Source organism: Plasmodium malariae, assembly GCF_900090045.1.
Source record: "Plasmodium malariae genome assembly, chromosome: 12".
Classification (NCBI taxonomy): domain Eukaryota; phylum Apicomplexa; class Aconoidasida; order Haemosporida; family Plasmodiidae; genus Plasmodium; species Plasmodium malariae.
The window spans coordinates 845,970-863,297 of NC_041786.1; the positions used below are offsets into that span (position 1 = coordinate 845,970).

Below are 17,328 nucleotides of genomic sequence, written 5' to 3' on the forward strand. Positions count from 1 at the left end.
ATTCTTTAATGCTATATTATGGTTTTTAATTTGTAAAAAAAAAAGTCAATCCCAATTCGTTAAAAAATAATGAAAAAAGGATAAAGGAAGAGGGAGTGGAAATATGAACGAAAATGAGAACAAGATAACGTATAAGGAGAATCAAAAAAAAAAAAAAAAAAAAAAAAAAAAAAAAAAAAAAAAAAAAAAAAAAAAAATAAAAAAAAAAATATAAATAAAAAAAAATAAAAATAACACACTATATGGCATCTTCGTCTTCTTCACTAACACTTAATACGTTATATTTGTATTTTTTTCCTTTTTTGTCGTCTTTTCTTCTTTCATTTTTGTTTCCCCCCTTCCCGTTATCCTTATTTAAAGGCATATCACCTGTAATTATATTTTCCTTAAGAAATAATATCCTTAAATCGTTTATGTAAGTGCAATTTTCCCTTTGTTTCTTTGACAAATAATTGCTAACGTTATTCCTATTAATAGCAAGCACTTTTTTACACTCAACTTTGCTTCTATACTCTTTTTCTTTTTCATTTAAATATTCATTAAATTCTTTAATATTTAAGTAGTCCTTATTTTCCTTTATTTTCATATTTACAAAATCGATGTCGATGTTGATATCACCTAAGTTAAAAGGAAAAAGAAAAATTATATATATATATGAAACAAATGGGTACAACTGTAAATGCATTACTCAGGAAAAGCTCACATGAAGCACATAAAAAATATTCGAAGCTAATGACTAAATCTAAGCATATTGTTAAGTAGAGGGATACTCATATACACGTGGAATTATGGATGAACGTGGCATGTATGTAATACGAGAATAATATCGTGTATTGATTTATATTACTGAATCTCTTCCCGAATATTTCAGTATATTTGTCTATAATTTCATTTTTTACTTCGTCGTCATAACAAGAAAAATGTATTTCATAATTATTAAATTCGTTTTTAATATCGTCCTCAAACCAATCAATACTATCATCAATTATTTTCGTTTGCTCTTCATTATGAGAGTTACTTAGCATTTTATCTCGTAGGTTAAAGGCTACAAAGAAAAGTAAAGAAAGCATGCAAATAGGTGTATATGCTCACAGTTGCAAGCATGCACACGACATTAGAAATGCGCGTTTGTGTAGTAAGATGCATAACATGTGCATTTATATAAGCACATGGTAAACGGCACATACATATATATGTAGAACACATATTCATATATGCACACATATGTAGGTATGCATCTGATCATTGCTCATTTCGTGTGTACTTATGCACATACTTCCAAATGCTTGTAATATATTTTTTTTTTTTTAAATGCAGATTTTCAACAATAGTGCAGAATGGACTAAAGGAGTTACCTTCCTTCAAATAGCTATTTCCTGAATCAAAATAAAATTTATGGAAGAAAGCGTCTGCATTTTTTATTGCCATCAGAGTTTTTTTAGGTGAACTATCTACACATTCAGTAGGTATGAATATATTATTTATTACGGACGATTCATATAATTGGTTTTCACAAAAAATACATATTTTATATTTTATTTTCGTGCAATAAATTTTTCCACATATTAAACAGTTGGCATAAATTTTGTGATTTTGTCCATTGCATGTACATATGGTCTTGCTCTTTTTTTTTTCTTTTTTGTTATTCTTTTGGTTAACACCTTCGTCCGACTTTGTATTTTCTTCCTGTATGAAATCTATGACTGTCCTTAACGAATAACTGTTTTCCTTTATTTTAAAAATGTAAAAATAATCGTCCTCTCTTTTTTTTCCCCTACCATTATTATTACCACTATTATTACTATTATGATTACTATTACTCTTACCATTATTATTACCAGTATTATTATTATTATTATTATTATTATTATTATCATTACTGTTACTACAACTTTTTAATGTGTTTAATTCTACATTTTTTATAAATTCAAAATTGCCTATTTTGTTTGCGTCATTTTTTGTATTTCCTTTAAATTCTTCATCAACTCTTTTATTTTTTAAACCCCCTATTAATTCATTAGTCCGTACATTTTCAACCGATGTACTATTGGTTTCCACAATTTTGTCTTCTCCTGATGCTTCGCATGTGATGCCTACCTTTACTAATTTATTGCAATTTTCCTCATTACTATTTTTTTTTAAAACATCCTTCTTCTTTTGTATTTGTTCCTCTTCACTATGATTTTCTTTTTTTTTACTTTTTACACAAGTACTTTCTTTTAATTCCGCTTCGGCGGATTTAGCTTTATCTTTATGTTGTACAACACAGCGTACCTCTTTTTTGCTGGTATTGTTCTTGTATGTATTTATATCCACATTTACATTTTTGTTTGTATTTGCGTTTTTACTTATATCCACATTTACATTTTTGTTTACACTCACTTTTTTACTTTCCGTAATGTCATTCTTTCCTTCAAACACATTTTCAAAATAATCACATATGGTTTTACCAATAAAATTATTGAAACTCTGTTTATCAGTTATGGTATCATTTGACTGGTTTTCATCAACGCTGGCAAAAAATTTTGTTCTTGAATCAACTAGTTCTTGTGTAAATTTCTCTACCCTGCTACGTGAGTATTTAATATTCTTATTATTTTCAAAAAATGATTCATTTATTAAGTGTATTGAGCTGTACAAACTATATGATTTACAGTTTAAAACAGATTTTATGTAATTTACATCCAGTTCATCATTCTTTAAGTTAAAGAATTTTATTATTTTGGTGCACAGGTAACTCGCGTACCTGTCGCTGCAGTCGTCTGCCTGCATCCTTTCTTTTCCATTTGTTTCGTAATGTTTAGTTTTATCGTGATTTGATTTATTTTATTATGCTCTGATTTATTTTGTTATACTTTGATTTATTTTGTTATACCTTGATTTATTTTGTTATACTTTGATTTATTTTGTTATACTTTGTTTTATTTTGTTATACTTTGATTTATTTTGTTATACTTTGATTTATTTTGTTATACTTTGATTTATTTTGTTATACTTTGTTTTATTTTATTATGCTTTGTTTTATTTTATTATGCTTTGTTTTATTTTATTATGCATTGTTTTCTTTTGTTTCGTTTTCTTTTGTTTCGTTTTCTTTTGTTTCGTTTTTTAATTATATTTTACCTTCTCCTTTTCCCCTATTTCATTTGTTCGTATGTATGTGCCTACATATATACCTGCGCAAACCGACATATGTATAAGTGTACAAGGTAATAACATAGAGGGAATACTTAATAGCTAACTAGGTGAATTATCAATTCAAACGATCTTGAAGAAGGGGGAAAAATAATAAACGACATTCACATTTATGTACATATGAATTAGTATATATACACATATTTGTATATATGTACATACAAGTAAACACAATTGATTGCTTACTTATTCGCGTACAACGAATTTCTCGTACATTTCCATAAATTTTTCTTTTTCCAGATCCATGACACAATTTGTAACACATTGTCTGCGTTTTGCTTGAGAATAAAATTGAGCTATTCGTGATATGAATGCCAACTGATTTTTGTTATAAAAATAAGAAAAATAATACTCTTTTGTGAAAATTAATTTGAGAAAACGATAAATGATCATCTTTCTTTTGCTGCGCTTCACTGCTTTGTACTGCTTTGTTTTATTATTATTTTTTTTTTTCCCGTTGCGGGTATGCTTATGATAACACATTATTTATTCCGAAGAACAGAATGACTTATTACATTACAGAAAAAAATAAAATATGCAAAAAAAAAAAAAAAAAAAAAAATTGCACCATCATTTAAATTTTATTTAAATATATTTTAACTAACATTTAAATCTATTTTAAAGCTATTTTAAAGCTATTTTAAAGCTATTATAAAGCTATTATAAAGCTAATTTGAAAGAAAAGAAATCTGTAATTAACTTTTCTTTTTTCTTTTTCTTTTTCTTTTTCTTTTTCTTTTTCTTTTTCTTTTTCTTTTTCTTTTTCTTTTTCTTTTTCTTTTTCTTTTTCTTTTTCTTTTTCTTTTTCTTTTTCTTTTTCTTTTTCTTTTTCTTTTTCTTTTTCTTTTTTTTTTTCTTTTTTCTTTTTCTTTTTTCTTTTTCTTTTTTTTTTTTTTTTTGATCTCCATTATGTTTAACTGAAAATGATTATACATCTTATTTGCTATTTTTTTTTTTTTTGTTTTACTTTTTTTTTTTCTTTACACATGTTCAGTTGATACGTGTAAAAAGACTGTCAAAAATGGTAAGTGTGTAGATACGTAAAAGGCAAATATTTAAGTAGCATATACTTATGAAACAAATACAATGAGACAAGGATATATTAAACAAACGACTGTGTAGCAAATATGTATAAAATGAATACGCACCGTGTTGATATTCGGCGTACCACTACACGATAATATGCTATGCTGCACAAAGACGACACAGGAGAGTTGAGTACCGCGCAGGCACACATATACATGCTTAACTTTTGAGGAGAATGGAAAACCAGCCATTGAAGTTCCTTTTTTTGTCGTTGACACATAAGGTATTTCTTAACGTTCTAAGTGAGTTAATAATGAACATATTTTTTTCATTGGTCCTATTTTCATTCAAATAATTTAAAATACATTTATCATATGTATATAATAAATGCTGGAATTCAAAAAAATGAATTTTTGTCCAAACATTGTCTTTTTTTTTTCTGTTTATAAATTCTTCTAAAGATTTTATTTTTTGATCAACATTATTTAATTTTTCATTAATATCTTTTGCAGAATAAAATATATCTTTTGCTGTACATAATGTTTCTTTAATTTTTTCTTCAGCTAAATAGTTGTCATTAAATGATAAAAGTATTAAAGCGTCATTTTTCCCCATATTATTATAAATTTTTTCAATATTTGAGCTAAGCTTATTTAATATTTCATTTGCTTCAACTCTACTTGGAAATTCAAACATTTTTTCATTATTTTCAATTTTAAAATTCTCATTATTAGCATTCTTAAAACAGTTGTACATTTTTTCATTACATAAATTTTCATAATCCCTAAATATTAAAATATAATTTTTTATTTTATTTTTATTTTTTAAATTCATAATTAAATTTTCTGCACATTCATCATCATTTTCACACACACAGTGGAAACAATTTTTCAAAAAAATCTTTGGCACTTTCTCTTCAATATATTTATTCTTTGAATCATATATACATAAGTTTTTCTCATACTTAAAACATATATCCTCTTCTTGAATTATGTTATTGGCTATGTTCGAATAATTATCTCTGTTAAGAAAAAGGGGAAGGGGGTGGTAAAAGCTGCTGAACTCGTTTGCGCCAAACTCGCTAATCTGAAAAGCAGCAATAGTGCAAAAAGGGGGGCGCCCAAATGGATAAATAGGTAGAAAAATAAATAAGCAGTATATAAATAAATAGCGATTAACAATACGTGCAAATACACATATATACGAATAAACATATATGCGAATAAACATATATACGAATAAACATATATGCGAATAAACATATATACGAATAAACATATATACGAATAAACATATATACGAATAAACAATATATACGAATAAACATATATGCGAATAAACATATATACGAATAAACATATATACGAATAAACATATATACGAATAAACATATATACGAATAAACATATATGCGAATAAACATATATACGAATAAATACACAGGAAAATGTCGAATCGAATGGACAAACGAAGGCGTCACTACATAGGGGGGCTACGAATTATTACCTTCTTTATGGCCAGGAACATACTTATTTTGGCGTCATCAATGGAGTTATGACCATTGTCTCTTTTCATAGTAATATTTAAATGCTTTTTTGAAAGATTGAATAAGGAGGGTTTTATAAAATAATAATTAGAACCCGAATATATTACTGAAGTGTCAATTACATAATCATGTTTTATTTTTAGTGCATGTAAATCATTTTCAAGGGAATGTCCAATTAGAATAGATTTATTATTTAGAATTTTTTTTAAATATTCTTGCACATCTTTTAATTTGGTATTTACATTTTCTAAGGTACTTTCATTTATACCTGAGTACAGTGTTAAATAATTCGTAATTTTATTATCAGGTACAACATAAGAATCATATACAATATTCATATAAGCATCGACGACGGTAATTTTTGTTAATTCTCTTTGGTGGTTTGTCGTTTCGCACATTTCACAGTCTATACTAAAAATATTGTTTAAATCGAAATCACCAAAGGGGATCTCTTCCTCCTTCTCTTCACCTCCATTGTGTTCGCTACTCACGCTGCTTTCTTTACACATTTCGCTGCTCAGACACTTCTCTTCTCCCACGTCGTTGTTGACATCACTCCCTTTTCCGATTTCGTTGTTGATACTACTCTCCTTTCCCATTTCGCTTTTAACACTGTTTCGACTTTTTTCATGTGTCCCAAGCAAACCTAAGCTACCATTTAACAGAGTGCTTGTGTCCATTTGACCAACTTTCAAATGATTACACAGGTCAACACCATCATCGTACTCTTTTTCATTTCCGATTTTGCTCCATTTATGATATAATACAGGACTTAGGGTAAACAAATTTGAATTTCCATTTAGTTCATTATTTTCCTTTTTCTCATTTTCTTCATTAATTTGAATCGGTACATGTACAAGTTCTGTTTTTACAAGTGGCTTCTTATTCGTTGTATGTATTTTTTTCCAATTTGTCGATGCTTTTAAAAGTTTTTGTAACGCATCAGCATACATATTTATGTGTTCGATTGTAAATGTATTTTTTTGCTCTTGATCAATTTGTTCATCAGTGAGGAATTCTTCTTTTTTATCCTTTTCTAAGGGTTCATTTTTTGCTTCAACATACTCTGCAAGTATGGTCTCTGCGTTTATATTTTCTGAGTGCACATTTTCTACCTGTTTATTCCCAAACTGTTTATTCTCCTTTTCCGTTTCCAAGAAATTTCCTTCCATTTTTTCGTGCTTTTGAACATGCAAATATGGATCATTCATAATGTATGTAGAATTCATGGTTACAGACAAATACTCTTTAATATCACTTATGTTATGCTTGTCCCTTTTAACATACTTAATATTATCAAAATTTATATAATCATGGGAATTATTATTTGGATATTTATTTAATAATAGCTGTTCTTTAGTTAATAGATAATTCTCTATATTAAAATGTGCATTACATTTATTTTTTTTTTTATTACTAGATACAGATACACTTAATGTTTTTAAAATTAAATTACTGCAATTATTCTTTACACATTTCTCTTTATGAACTTTTCTGAAATTATTATTTTTCTGTAATTTTTTGAATACATTATTTGTTGTTATGTCTTTAATATACCAATTTGATAAATTCGGGACAAGACATATAATTAAATTATTCAAATTTTCGTTATTTTTTATTACAAATAATTCATTTTTAAAAATACTTTTTTTTATTCTTAAATTAACTATAAAATTATGAATATCTTTTAAGTATAAATTTTTGTAACTGTAAAATGATACTTCCAATTTCTTACTCGAGTTCTCTTTATTTTGTGTTTTTTCATTCAATTTCTTTCTCTTTACAACCCTTGACTTATCATTATTCCCAAATTGGTTTAATGAATTCTTTTTATTTTTCCTCCTTTTATTCTTCATCGGAATGAACGTGTTATCAGGTAAAGATGATGGGTCTTCCTCGTACTCGGGCGTACAGGAGCTGTAGCTGTTATATACTTAATAAATACCGCTCTATGTAAGTAATGTGTATACATATGCATGTCTTCGCGTTTATTCAGTGTTACGCGTTTAAGCGACATTCCGCATTTATGCGGTATTACACGTTTAATACTGGCTTTCGCACTTAAGCGCTTTAACACTTACGTATTTACGTACTCACTTATGTACTCATTTACACATGTACTGGCTTACACGTTTACCTGTACTTCTTTCTCTTTGCGTGAGCACAGCCTCCAAAATGAAAAAGCTGTTCCGCAAAAATTTTAAATCTTGCAACTTTAAAAAATTTAATATATATAATAAAAAATTATTTTTCATATTCAAAAAAATGTAGAATAATGCATTTATCTTTGAATGAATTTTTATTTCTACTTAATTTTTTTTAATATTTTCCACAATTTAAATTAAGAAAACATTCAAATATATATTGTACGAAAATGTATATAATTACATGTTCATATACTATTTTACGTGTTATGTTAAAGAATTTTATAAAAAAAAAAAAAAAAAGAAGCCAAAATTGTTGCATGATTCGTTTAGGCGATTGGTGGCTATTTTGCGCTGCGAAAAAGCAGCACACGAACCTATGTATGTATGGGAATATATCTATGAATTATGTATGTATGAATATATGTATATTTGAATATATGTAAGTATGAATATATGTAAGTACGAATATATGTAAGTACGAATATATGTAAGTACGAATATATGTAAGTACGAATATATGTAAATACGAATATATGTACGTATGAATATATGTAAGTACGAATATATGTAAGTAAGAATATATGTATTTACTTAAGTATATATGTACGTATGGATGTATGTACGTATGGATGTATGTACGTATGGATGTATGTACGTATGGATGTATGTACGTATGGATGTATGTACGTATGGATGTATGTATGTATGTATGTATGGATGTATGTACGTATGGATGTATGTACGTATGGATGTATGCATTTATGAAGGTAATAAATTTAGCGGACAGTATTTTTTTGTTGTGGCGCTATATAAGCAAAAGCTTGACGCCATTCTCCGGCAAAAAGGGGCAAAATTGTATATAACAGATTTTTCAAAAAAAAAAAAAAAAAACTTGTAAAAGATGACATGTTTAAATGAGTATACATAAAAATGAATGTATTTTATTTATTATAATATAATTAAACATTTTTGCAAATCTTAAATAAAGGAAAATATTTTGCACAAATGCATACATCGAAAATACAATCTACTTAAGTATGCTATGCGTAAACATGTTATGCGTACATATGTTGTGCGTATATATGTTGTACCTATATATGTTTAGCTTAAATATGTTTAGCACGAAATAAATTTTGTAAAAAAGCAAATGCTCAAATGGTTCATCGTGAATTATATTACATATATATATATATATATATATGCATATATTAAGTCATATTGTTTATAAAGCAAAAATGAACAGTTATATTATATTCTTATGTAATAATGAATATATGTAGTGGAATTTTTTCGCTGATCACTTAACACAAAGAGCTAAAAGGATCAAAACCGAAACATTTGATATGATACCAAGTTAATGGGAAACTACGAACTAATGTATAAAAATAAGCAATATATATATATATATATATAATATATACTGTTTTAAAATATCGTATTTATTTTTGATCAAAGAGAGTATTAATGGGAAGCTCCCCTTTGAATGCCTTGATTTTCTTTATGAACGTTACCATGTTTTAATATTATTATTTTATTTTTTTATTTGCCATTTTTTATAATTACGTTAACATTTCGTCACTTCGTTTATATATATATATATATAAAACATTAATTATTCTTTTCCCTGAGTGAAATGCATAACTTGCCAGTTTACATAAAAATGTAAATTTACGTATAAGGCGAAATATGGCTCAAGAACACTAACTGTAGTTTTACTGCACAATATTAATTGCGTAGTTCCTTTTTGGACGAATATTTTTACTTGTGTTACATTCCCTCAGTTAATATATGCCAAGAGCCGGTGACCACAATTTGATTTTTTGAGTTGCCCATATTTTAAGTGGTATGTATAAGGGGCAGTGTCATATGGGTATAAATTTATATGTGCTTATGGTATATATGGATGTATATATTTGTGCTTACCTGTATTATATATGGATGTATATATTTGTGCTTACCTGTATTATATATGGATGTATATATTTGTGCTTACCTGTATTATATATGGATGTATATATTTGGGCATACGTTTATATATTCCTCGTACTTGATCAGGGCGTGGGGGAAAGTGATCAAAATGGACTCACCTACAATAAGCTCATATTTGTAACCGATTTACATACGAGCATTTATGGTGGAATTTATACATTCCAAATCGGAAAGCAATATTTTATTGCACTTTTTTTAAACAGCTTTAATGGTACAATAATTTAAAAAAAAAAAAAAAAAAAAAAAAAAAAAAAGGTCTAAAAAAAATTTATTAAATATAAAGAGTCAAATAAATAAACAAAAATAGGATACTTTAAAAATGACAAGAATAAGGTAGAGTAACATAGAACAGATGTATATGCGTAATGTAAATCCGTATGTACGCGAGTTGGTATATGTACATATATAGACACAATAATGCACAGCATAAATGATCAATATATAATATACTTTTAAAAATGTAAAATGCTTAGGGGGGGGGCGTTTATTTTGATTTATATTACTTTGTTTTCACCCCGTTTTATGTTCCTCTGCTTTGCATCAATCTACTTTAAACCATCCCATTTTGTATTATTCTACTTTTTTACAATATATTGCTTTTCAAGTAGTCCTTTATTCTAAGAGCGAGATTCCTCCTGTCCATTCCGGCATCTATCTGCTGTTCTTTGTAAGTTGCATGTTCTATTGGAGTATTCGGTATATAAATATTATGAACTGCCATATTATAAGTAGAAATATAATTCTTTTGTATTATGTAATTATTAAAATGTGTTGAAAACCCACCTATGGTATTGTCTTCATATGTAATAAGACAATGGTGTTTATTATGTTTTACTAGGTAATCTATAATATCTTTATCTAAAGGATTCAAAAAGATCATATCAATAATTGAAAAGGAAAAATTTTCAAAGAAATATTTATCTTGTTCTATCTCTTTAACTGCATTAACAACATTGAATAACATACTACCCATATTAAAAATACTAATTTTCTTTTTTTTCTTTTCCTCAGTTCTTCTTGTACTGCCATTTTTATCATTATCCTCTGTGCTTAATTTAATAATTCTAGATTTTCCAAAAAAAGCACTCCTAACGTTGAGACTGTCAAGCGATGCTTCCTCTTTTTCAACGTCTATGTGGAAATATTTCTTCATGTAATTGTTACTTAACGAATTTATTCTGGGTAAACGGATGTATAGAGAATCCTCTCTATTCAAGTAGCTAAGTTTTAAAGCCTTTTTTAAGTCTATACTATTACTAGGTGATATAATAATGGCATTACTTAATGATCCAAGGAAAGTTAAATCATAAATACCTTGGTGTGTTGCCCCATCTTCACCTATTAAACCACTTCTACCTATAATAACAGTTATAGGTATTTTTTGTAGATTCAAATCATGTATAATTTGATCATAAGCTCTTTGTAAAAATGTTGAGTAAATGGATAAATGAACACTCAAGTTTCTATTCATTGCCATGGAAGCTGCAAATGTAACTGCATGTTGTTCAGCTATTCCTACATCATACACATTATTCGCATAATTCTTACTAATTTTAACTAATCCTGAGCCACCTAACATAGCAGGGGATATAAAGATTATCTTTTTTTCATTTTTTTTTAAATATTTTAACATTTCTTCTGTATATATATCCGTAAAAGTTTCTTTAGAAAACATTTCTTCATAATTTATTATGTCATTTGAAAATTCGTTTCTATTTTTATCTTTACTTTCCCCCTTTTCCATTTGCATGCAGTTTTCGGCACTATATGTACATTTTTCTTCTTCCTTAGAGTTTTTATTTTTATCAATTTTTTTTCCTTCTAGCTTTGAGGGGACTGAAGTATACGAACTATGCATATTGTTAGAAGCTGGATCATTTAACAGATTCAAATCAAAAGGGAAAATTTCGTTAATCTTTATTGAATGCATTATATTTATTGGACTCCTCGAATTAATGAACTCATTTGATTTGTTTGTACGGATATGTAATACCGTAGCTTTTTTAATTTTATTTTTTTTTATATCCATCAAGACTTTGAGTAATTCTTCTGTATTATTTCCATCTATCACTCCAATATAATCATAGTTCAAATTTTCAAATATATTGTTTCCGCTTTCTAACCTAGCTATATTATCTTTATTTGAATATTTATTAGAAATAAAACTATGTAAATGATCAGACAAGGAACCTATCGGTCTGTTTCCTGATATACTTAATGCATTTGTAGGTAGAGAAACCTGACCATTGTCATTGTAAATTATTAAAACTTTCGAATTTAAAAATGAAATGTAATTTAAAGCTTCTAGTGCCATACCGCCTGTTAACCCTCCATCACCAATTATTGCAATGTGCATTCTGTTCATAAAATCCTCCGAATTGTTTCTCCCTGGGCTCAAGTTTTTTATTAAATTGTTCAGGTCATTCGCATTTTCTGCCCCACAGGTTTTCATTTCTTCATCTGAAATGCTGCCTAGACTGCTACTTACACTGCTGCCCACATCCGCGCTTAACTTCTTTCCAACCTGTACATCTCCCCTCTCTTCTTTACCATTTACTTGCCAGTCGGCCTCATACAAACCCTGAATTGCGCTTAACGAAGTGGAACTATGACCAGCACCAAACTTGTCATAAGTGCTTTCAAAAATGCTTAGAAAACCACAAATACCTTTTTTCTTTCTTAATGAAAAAAATAATAGTTTTCTCCCTGTTAAAATTTTATGTACATAGGCCTGATGGCCTATATCATATATTACATGATCATACGGTTGATCAAATAGGTATAACAACAACAACTGCATTTCTAGTAAACTTAAGCCTGCCGAGAAATGTCCTCCTGTTATATTTACTATGAAATAAAGAAAGATTTTTAGTTCATGTGCTAGCAAAGGTAAATATTTACTTTTTAACTTTTTCAAATCAGAAGGATTATTAATTAATTTTAGTAAAGGTAAATAATTTAATACTTTTTTCATTCTTAATATATTTTCTTTGTTATAATATTTTTTATCTATATTATTTATGAACACTCCATTATTCCTAAATTCTTCCTGAAGCAATTTTTCGAATTGTGGTTCATCATATTTGTCTATATCAAATATAACACTCTTTTTAATAATATCTTGAGAAAAAAATAGCTTTTCATAATCTTCAGGTATATCCCTCTCTACATACAGTTTTATTATTTCACTGTATATTTCTTTACTATACTTATTTTTGTACTCCTCAATTTTTATATAACTGTTGATCATATCGAAATATACATCCAAATTTATTTTCTTATTATTTGAGTTTGTTTCATGTTCTAACACAGAGCTCACAGAGCTACCATCTATGTTCTTCTTGCTACTATAAGTTGTAATTAATCTGTCCTTCTGATTATCTATGAATAAGTTGTTCCCTACATTAGTACTATTCGAGTAACTACTATTACTTCTATGCTTCTTATGGATGTAATACTTTTCATTCTTACTGAATATGAAGTCTTTTTTTTTAAAAAAGCATTTCCTCAAATATTTTAAATTAAAATAATTTATAAATAATAGATTCGAGTTACTTGTACGTTTTATATTAACTTCCTTAGGGATGAAGTTACGTTCGCAATAATGCGTGTCCACCGTATCACAGTCGTAAGTGGATTCATTTAAATTTTTTGTAATTTCCTTTTTATTAAATGTTTCCTCTGCACGTACAGAGCTTCCTCTTTCTCCCTTTCTATTGAGGGAATCACTACTATTATTGTTTCTGTTGTTACTGTTTCTGTTGTTACTGTTTCTGTCGTTAGTGTTTCTGTCGTTAGTGTTTCTGTCGTTAGTGTTTCTGTCGTTAGTGTTTCTGTCGTTACTGTTTCTGTTGTTACTGTTTCTGTTGTTACTGTTATTGTTATTGCTGTTGCTATTGTTATTGCTGCTGCTACTACTACTGCATGCCCTTTTGTGAGCCCTATTCACATTGTTCACCTCAACCGGCTGCTGCCTACTGTGAATATCATAACTCGCAATACTAAAAATGGAAGGAAACGAATTCTGACAAGTACTACATAAACTGCTCTTCTTTCTTGTTATCTTACTTAATTTTTTTAAGTAAATTATATTTTTATTTGCCTCATTTTTACTACTTGCACCATTCAAATTAATGCATGTTAAAACTAGTAAGATGTGGGACAGGTAAAGAGTTACTGATATGAACATGATGGCATGTCATGATAAGGAAAATAAAAAAGAAAAAGAAAATTAATATAATTAAATGAAAAAAAAAAAAAAAAAAAAAAATCAACTCACATTTCTATTTAAAAAGTGTTTGTAATCGTGATCGCCTTTATAATAAGATTTTTCTTCAAGCTTTCCGACTGCGCTGTATGTAAACTTAAATATGTATGACGCGTATATGCATACATGTACTTAATTATTCTGATATATACAACATTAACAAATTTACGAGGTTCTCATAAAAGGAGCATAATTGCTGAAGATACGAATTTTAAAAAACAGTAAAAAGTATATATATGTATGTGTATATATGTAAATATTTACCTATGTATAATTTGTTTAACCGTTCAACACGTAAAAGTAATATATTCTAATACACAGTTCTATACGCGACGAATACTTGAAAAAAAAAAAAAAATAATATTACCTCCTATATTTTTGCTTTATTTATTTTATACCATTTATTTTAATTTATTCTTCTTATTTTCTTTTTTTCGAACGAGCGTACAAATATGTGTACTTGTTGACCCCTAAATTTCGCCTTCATTATCTTTGTAAAATTTTCTTTAAAGAACATGAGATAGATTTGTTTCTTCAATGTCATTGAAGCAGTTGTGCTTTAGGGCTACACATTTAATAAGGAAGGAAAATAAAAAACATGAGATTAGGATGTACATATAATTTATTAGCAGAAGAGTAATATTAAAGCAAAATATGCAAATAGCTCAACGAAATTAAAAAAAATAAAAATATATTAACACATGGGCATGAATAAGAAAATAAAGCAAATTAGTCGAATAATGAAAAATTGTAAAAAATAAAAATAAAAATAAATAAATAAATGTATAAATAACTAAAATAAGAAGCATAAAAAGGTACATAAAATGATACATAAAATGGTACATAAAATGATACATAAAATGGTACATAAAATGATACATAAAATGGTACATAAAATGATACATAAAATGGTACATAAAATGATACATAAAATGGTACATAAAATGATGCATAAAATGGTACATAAAATGCGTTAACATGCTTACATAAATTTGTGAATATATTCATATATACGTATGTGTGAATATATAATATACATACACATACTTCTATGCATGTTTTTACGCGACATGTACAGTTTTACTTATGTATTTTTTAAAACTCTAAAATACAAACCTTCTTTTGATGATATTCGGTAGCGGGGGTCATATATAAGCATTTTTGAAATTAAATCAGCAGTTGCTTGTTCAGGTATTGCGCTTTTTAATATATTCGTCTGGGTGAGAGAAGAACGGAAAAGTTTTTGATGAAAGTGAGAATAGTAGGTAGTATATAACACAGTAAATGCACAGTGCACTTGTCCTTCATTCCTTCCTCAAACGTGGATACGTATGTACGTACGCATGTGTGTATATTTGTGTACACACGTGTGTATATGTATATATATATATATATATATATATATATATTCATATTTTTGCTTATCTTTTAAGTGCACCTCAAAATAAGGAAACATATTGTGTCTCTCCGCATCCTCAGTTGTTAACTTATTTTTATCTCCAAGAGTTAAATAAATTAATTCAAGCTAAAAATTTTTGCATGAACACACATTATTATTTGAAAAATGAACAAGCCTGTTAAAATATTATGCAAATATGTATATGCTCTTCGAATTTACTTGAGATTGGTCGTTCTTCCCAGGAAATAGCGGCCTTTATAGGAAATAAAAGCGTTAAATTTGTTTGTTTGTTTTACTTATTTATTTTTTGTATTTGTTAATTTATTTATTTGTTTATTTATATATTTACGCATTAATTCATTTATTTATTTTTATTTTTTTGTTTGCGCAAATGTTCCAAGAACCTGCATATACATATGTTTAACGAAATGAACATGAACGGACACCACGCTGTACCTATGTAAATGTCTCTCATACATAAGCAAATACACGTACGTATGCACATACATACACACATACATGTACATATACATACATATACATGTATATGCATCATGTATGTATATATTAGCCTATGCTCGCGCGCGTAATGTAAGTTACCTGCCTAATATCAATTCCACAAACAGACAACCTATACTCCATACATCAACTTTCTGGTCATAATTTTTTGACTGTAATAAAATTTCTGGGGATCTATACCAAAGGGTTACAACAGTAGGGGTCATGTTGTCACTTTTCTCAACTGACAAACCTAAGTCCCCTAATTTTATTTCCCCATTGGAATTGATAAAAATGTTCTCAGGTTTTATATCCCTATGCAAATAGTTGTTTGAGTGCAAATAACATATAGCCAATAATAATTCAAATATTATATACTTAATTTCCTTAAAATTCAAATTGTATTTTTTTGTAAAATTAAGTAAGTCAATATTACAGTATTCAAAAACCTTTATGCAAAAGAGGGAAAAAAAAGAGGAGGACGTTAAGAAGAACTGGCACATGTGCGTCGGTGGGTGAACATACATACATACATACTCATGACCAATCTAACGCACATACACACGCACATACGCACACATATGCATAAATTGGTGGGCGTGGGGGACGTCAACCTTTGCATATTTGTTTTTAACCAGATATAGGCAGGAATTCTCTAAGTTTTCGCCCTTCAGTTTTTCTTCGATATCTTTCCCGTAAAAAATACTTTTTAAGCCTTTAAAAAAAGAATAAAAAGTAGTAAGAAAAAAAAAAAAAAAATCATTTGGCAAATATAAATAATATACATCACGATTACATAAATTTCACTCTTGACTTTTTTTTTTTTTTATTTTTTTTTTCTCTACAATATGTCATACCAATTATATTTTTGTGTTTTATTTTTTGAAGTATGGTTAGTTCCCGTAAGATGCTTTTACTTATGCCATAATTATCATCACACAGATTTATTATTTTTTTGATTGCTACAAAGTTGTTATCCTTTTTGTCCAGCGCCTTATATACAATTCCTAAAATTTTGCATGTACATGTTAATATGCGTAATGAGTATGTAGTTACAACGGTATGTTTGTATTCATTGTATATTTGTTCTTGCAGTACATAAGCATGAACAAAACATACGTTAGCACTGTCAGAAAAGATGTTCTAGTGCATAAATCAGCATCTGAAAAAATCTAACCATACGTTCCTTTTCCTATTACACACAAGAAATTAAAACTTGAAATGTCCCTTGTGTTCATTGCCAAAAATTGCAGTTTTACTT

At 27.8% G+C, this 17,328-nt stretch overlaps 4 protein-coding genes across 4 annotated transcripts; all 4 read right to left on the reverse strand.

The window, feature by feature from the left end:
- Nucleotides 1-238: 238 nt before the first annotated feature.
- PmUG01_12027400 (conserved Plasmodium protein, unknown function) lies at nt 239-2,772 on the reverse strand (the record flags this gene model as incomplete). Its single annotated transcript, XM_029006477.1, has 3 exons — nt 239-618; nt 848-1,045; nt 1,356-2,772. 3 exons carry the CDS (start codon nt 2,770-2,772, stop codon nt 239-241), a joined length of 1,995 nt encoding a protein of 664 aa, XP_028862962.1.
- A 1,668-nt stretch (nt 2,773-4,440) lies between these two features.
- PmUG01_12027500 (exoribonuclease, putative) lies at nt 4,441-7,623 on the reverse strand (the record flags this gene model as incomplete). The annotated part of the gene is made up of 2 exons (XM_029006479.1): nt 4,441-5,307; nt 5,728-7,623. The coding sequence occupies 2 exons, from the start codon at nt 7,621-7,623 to the stop codon at nt 4,441-4,443; spliced, it is 2,763 nt and encodes a 920-aa protein (XP_028862963.1).
- Nucleotides 7,624-10,486: 2,863 nt separating this feature from the next.
- DXS (1-deoxy-D-xylulose 5-phosphate synthase, putative) lies at nt 10,487-14,092 on the reverse strand (the record flags this gene model as incomplete). Its single annotated transcript, XM_029006480.1, has 1 exon — nt 10,487-14,092. The coding sequence occupies one exon, from the start codon at nt 14,090-14,092 to the stop codon at nt 10,487-10,489; it is 3,606 nt and encodes a 1,201-aa protein (XP_028862964.1).
- Nucleotides 14,093-14,676: 584 nt separating this feature from the next.
- On the reverse strand, nt 14,677-17,305 carry PmUG01_12027700 (CDK-related protein kinase 6, putative; the record flags this gene model as incomplete). The annotated part of the gene is made up of 8 exons (XM_029006481.1): nt 14,677-14,735; nt 15,287-15,386; nt 15,609-15,695; nt 15,789-15,822; nt 16,170-16,516; nt 16,703-16,782; nt 16,925-17,074; nt 17,245-17,305. 8 exons carry the CDS (start codon nt 17,303-17,305, stop codon nt 14,677-14,679), a joined length of 918 nt encoding a protein of 305 aa, XP_028862965.1.
- Between the last annotated feature and the right edge of the window lie 23 nt (nt 17,306-17,328).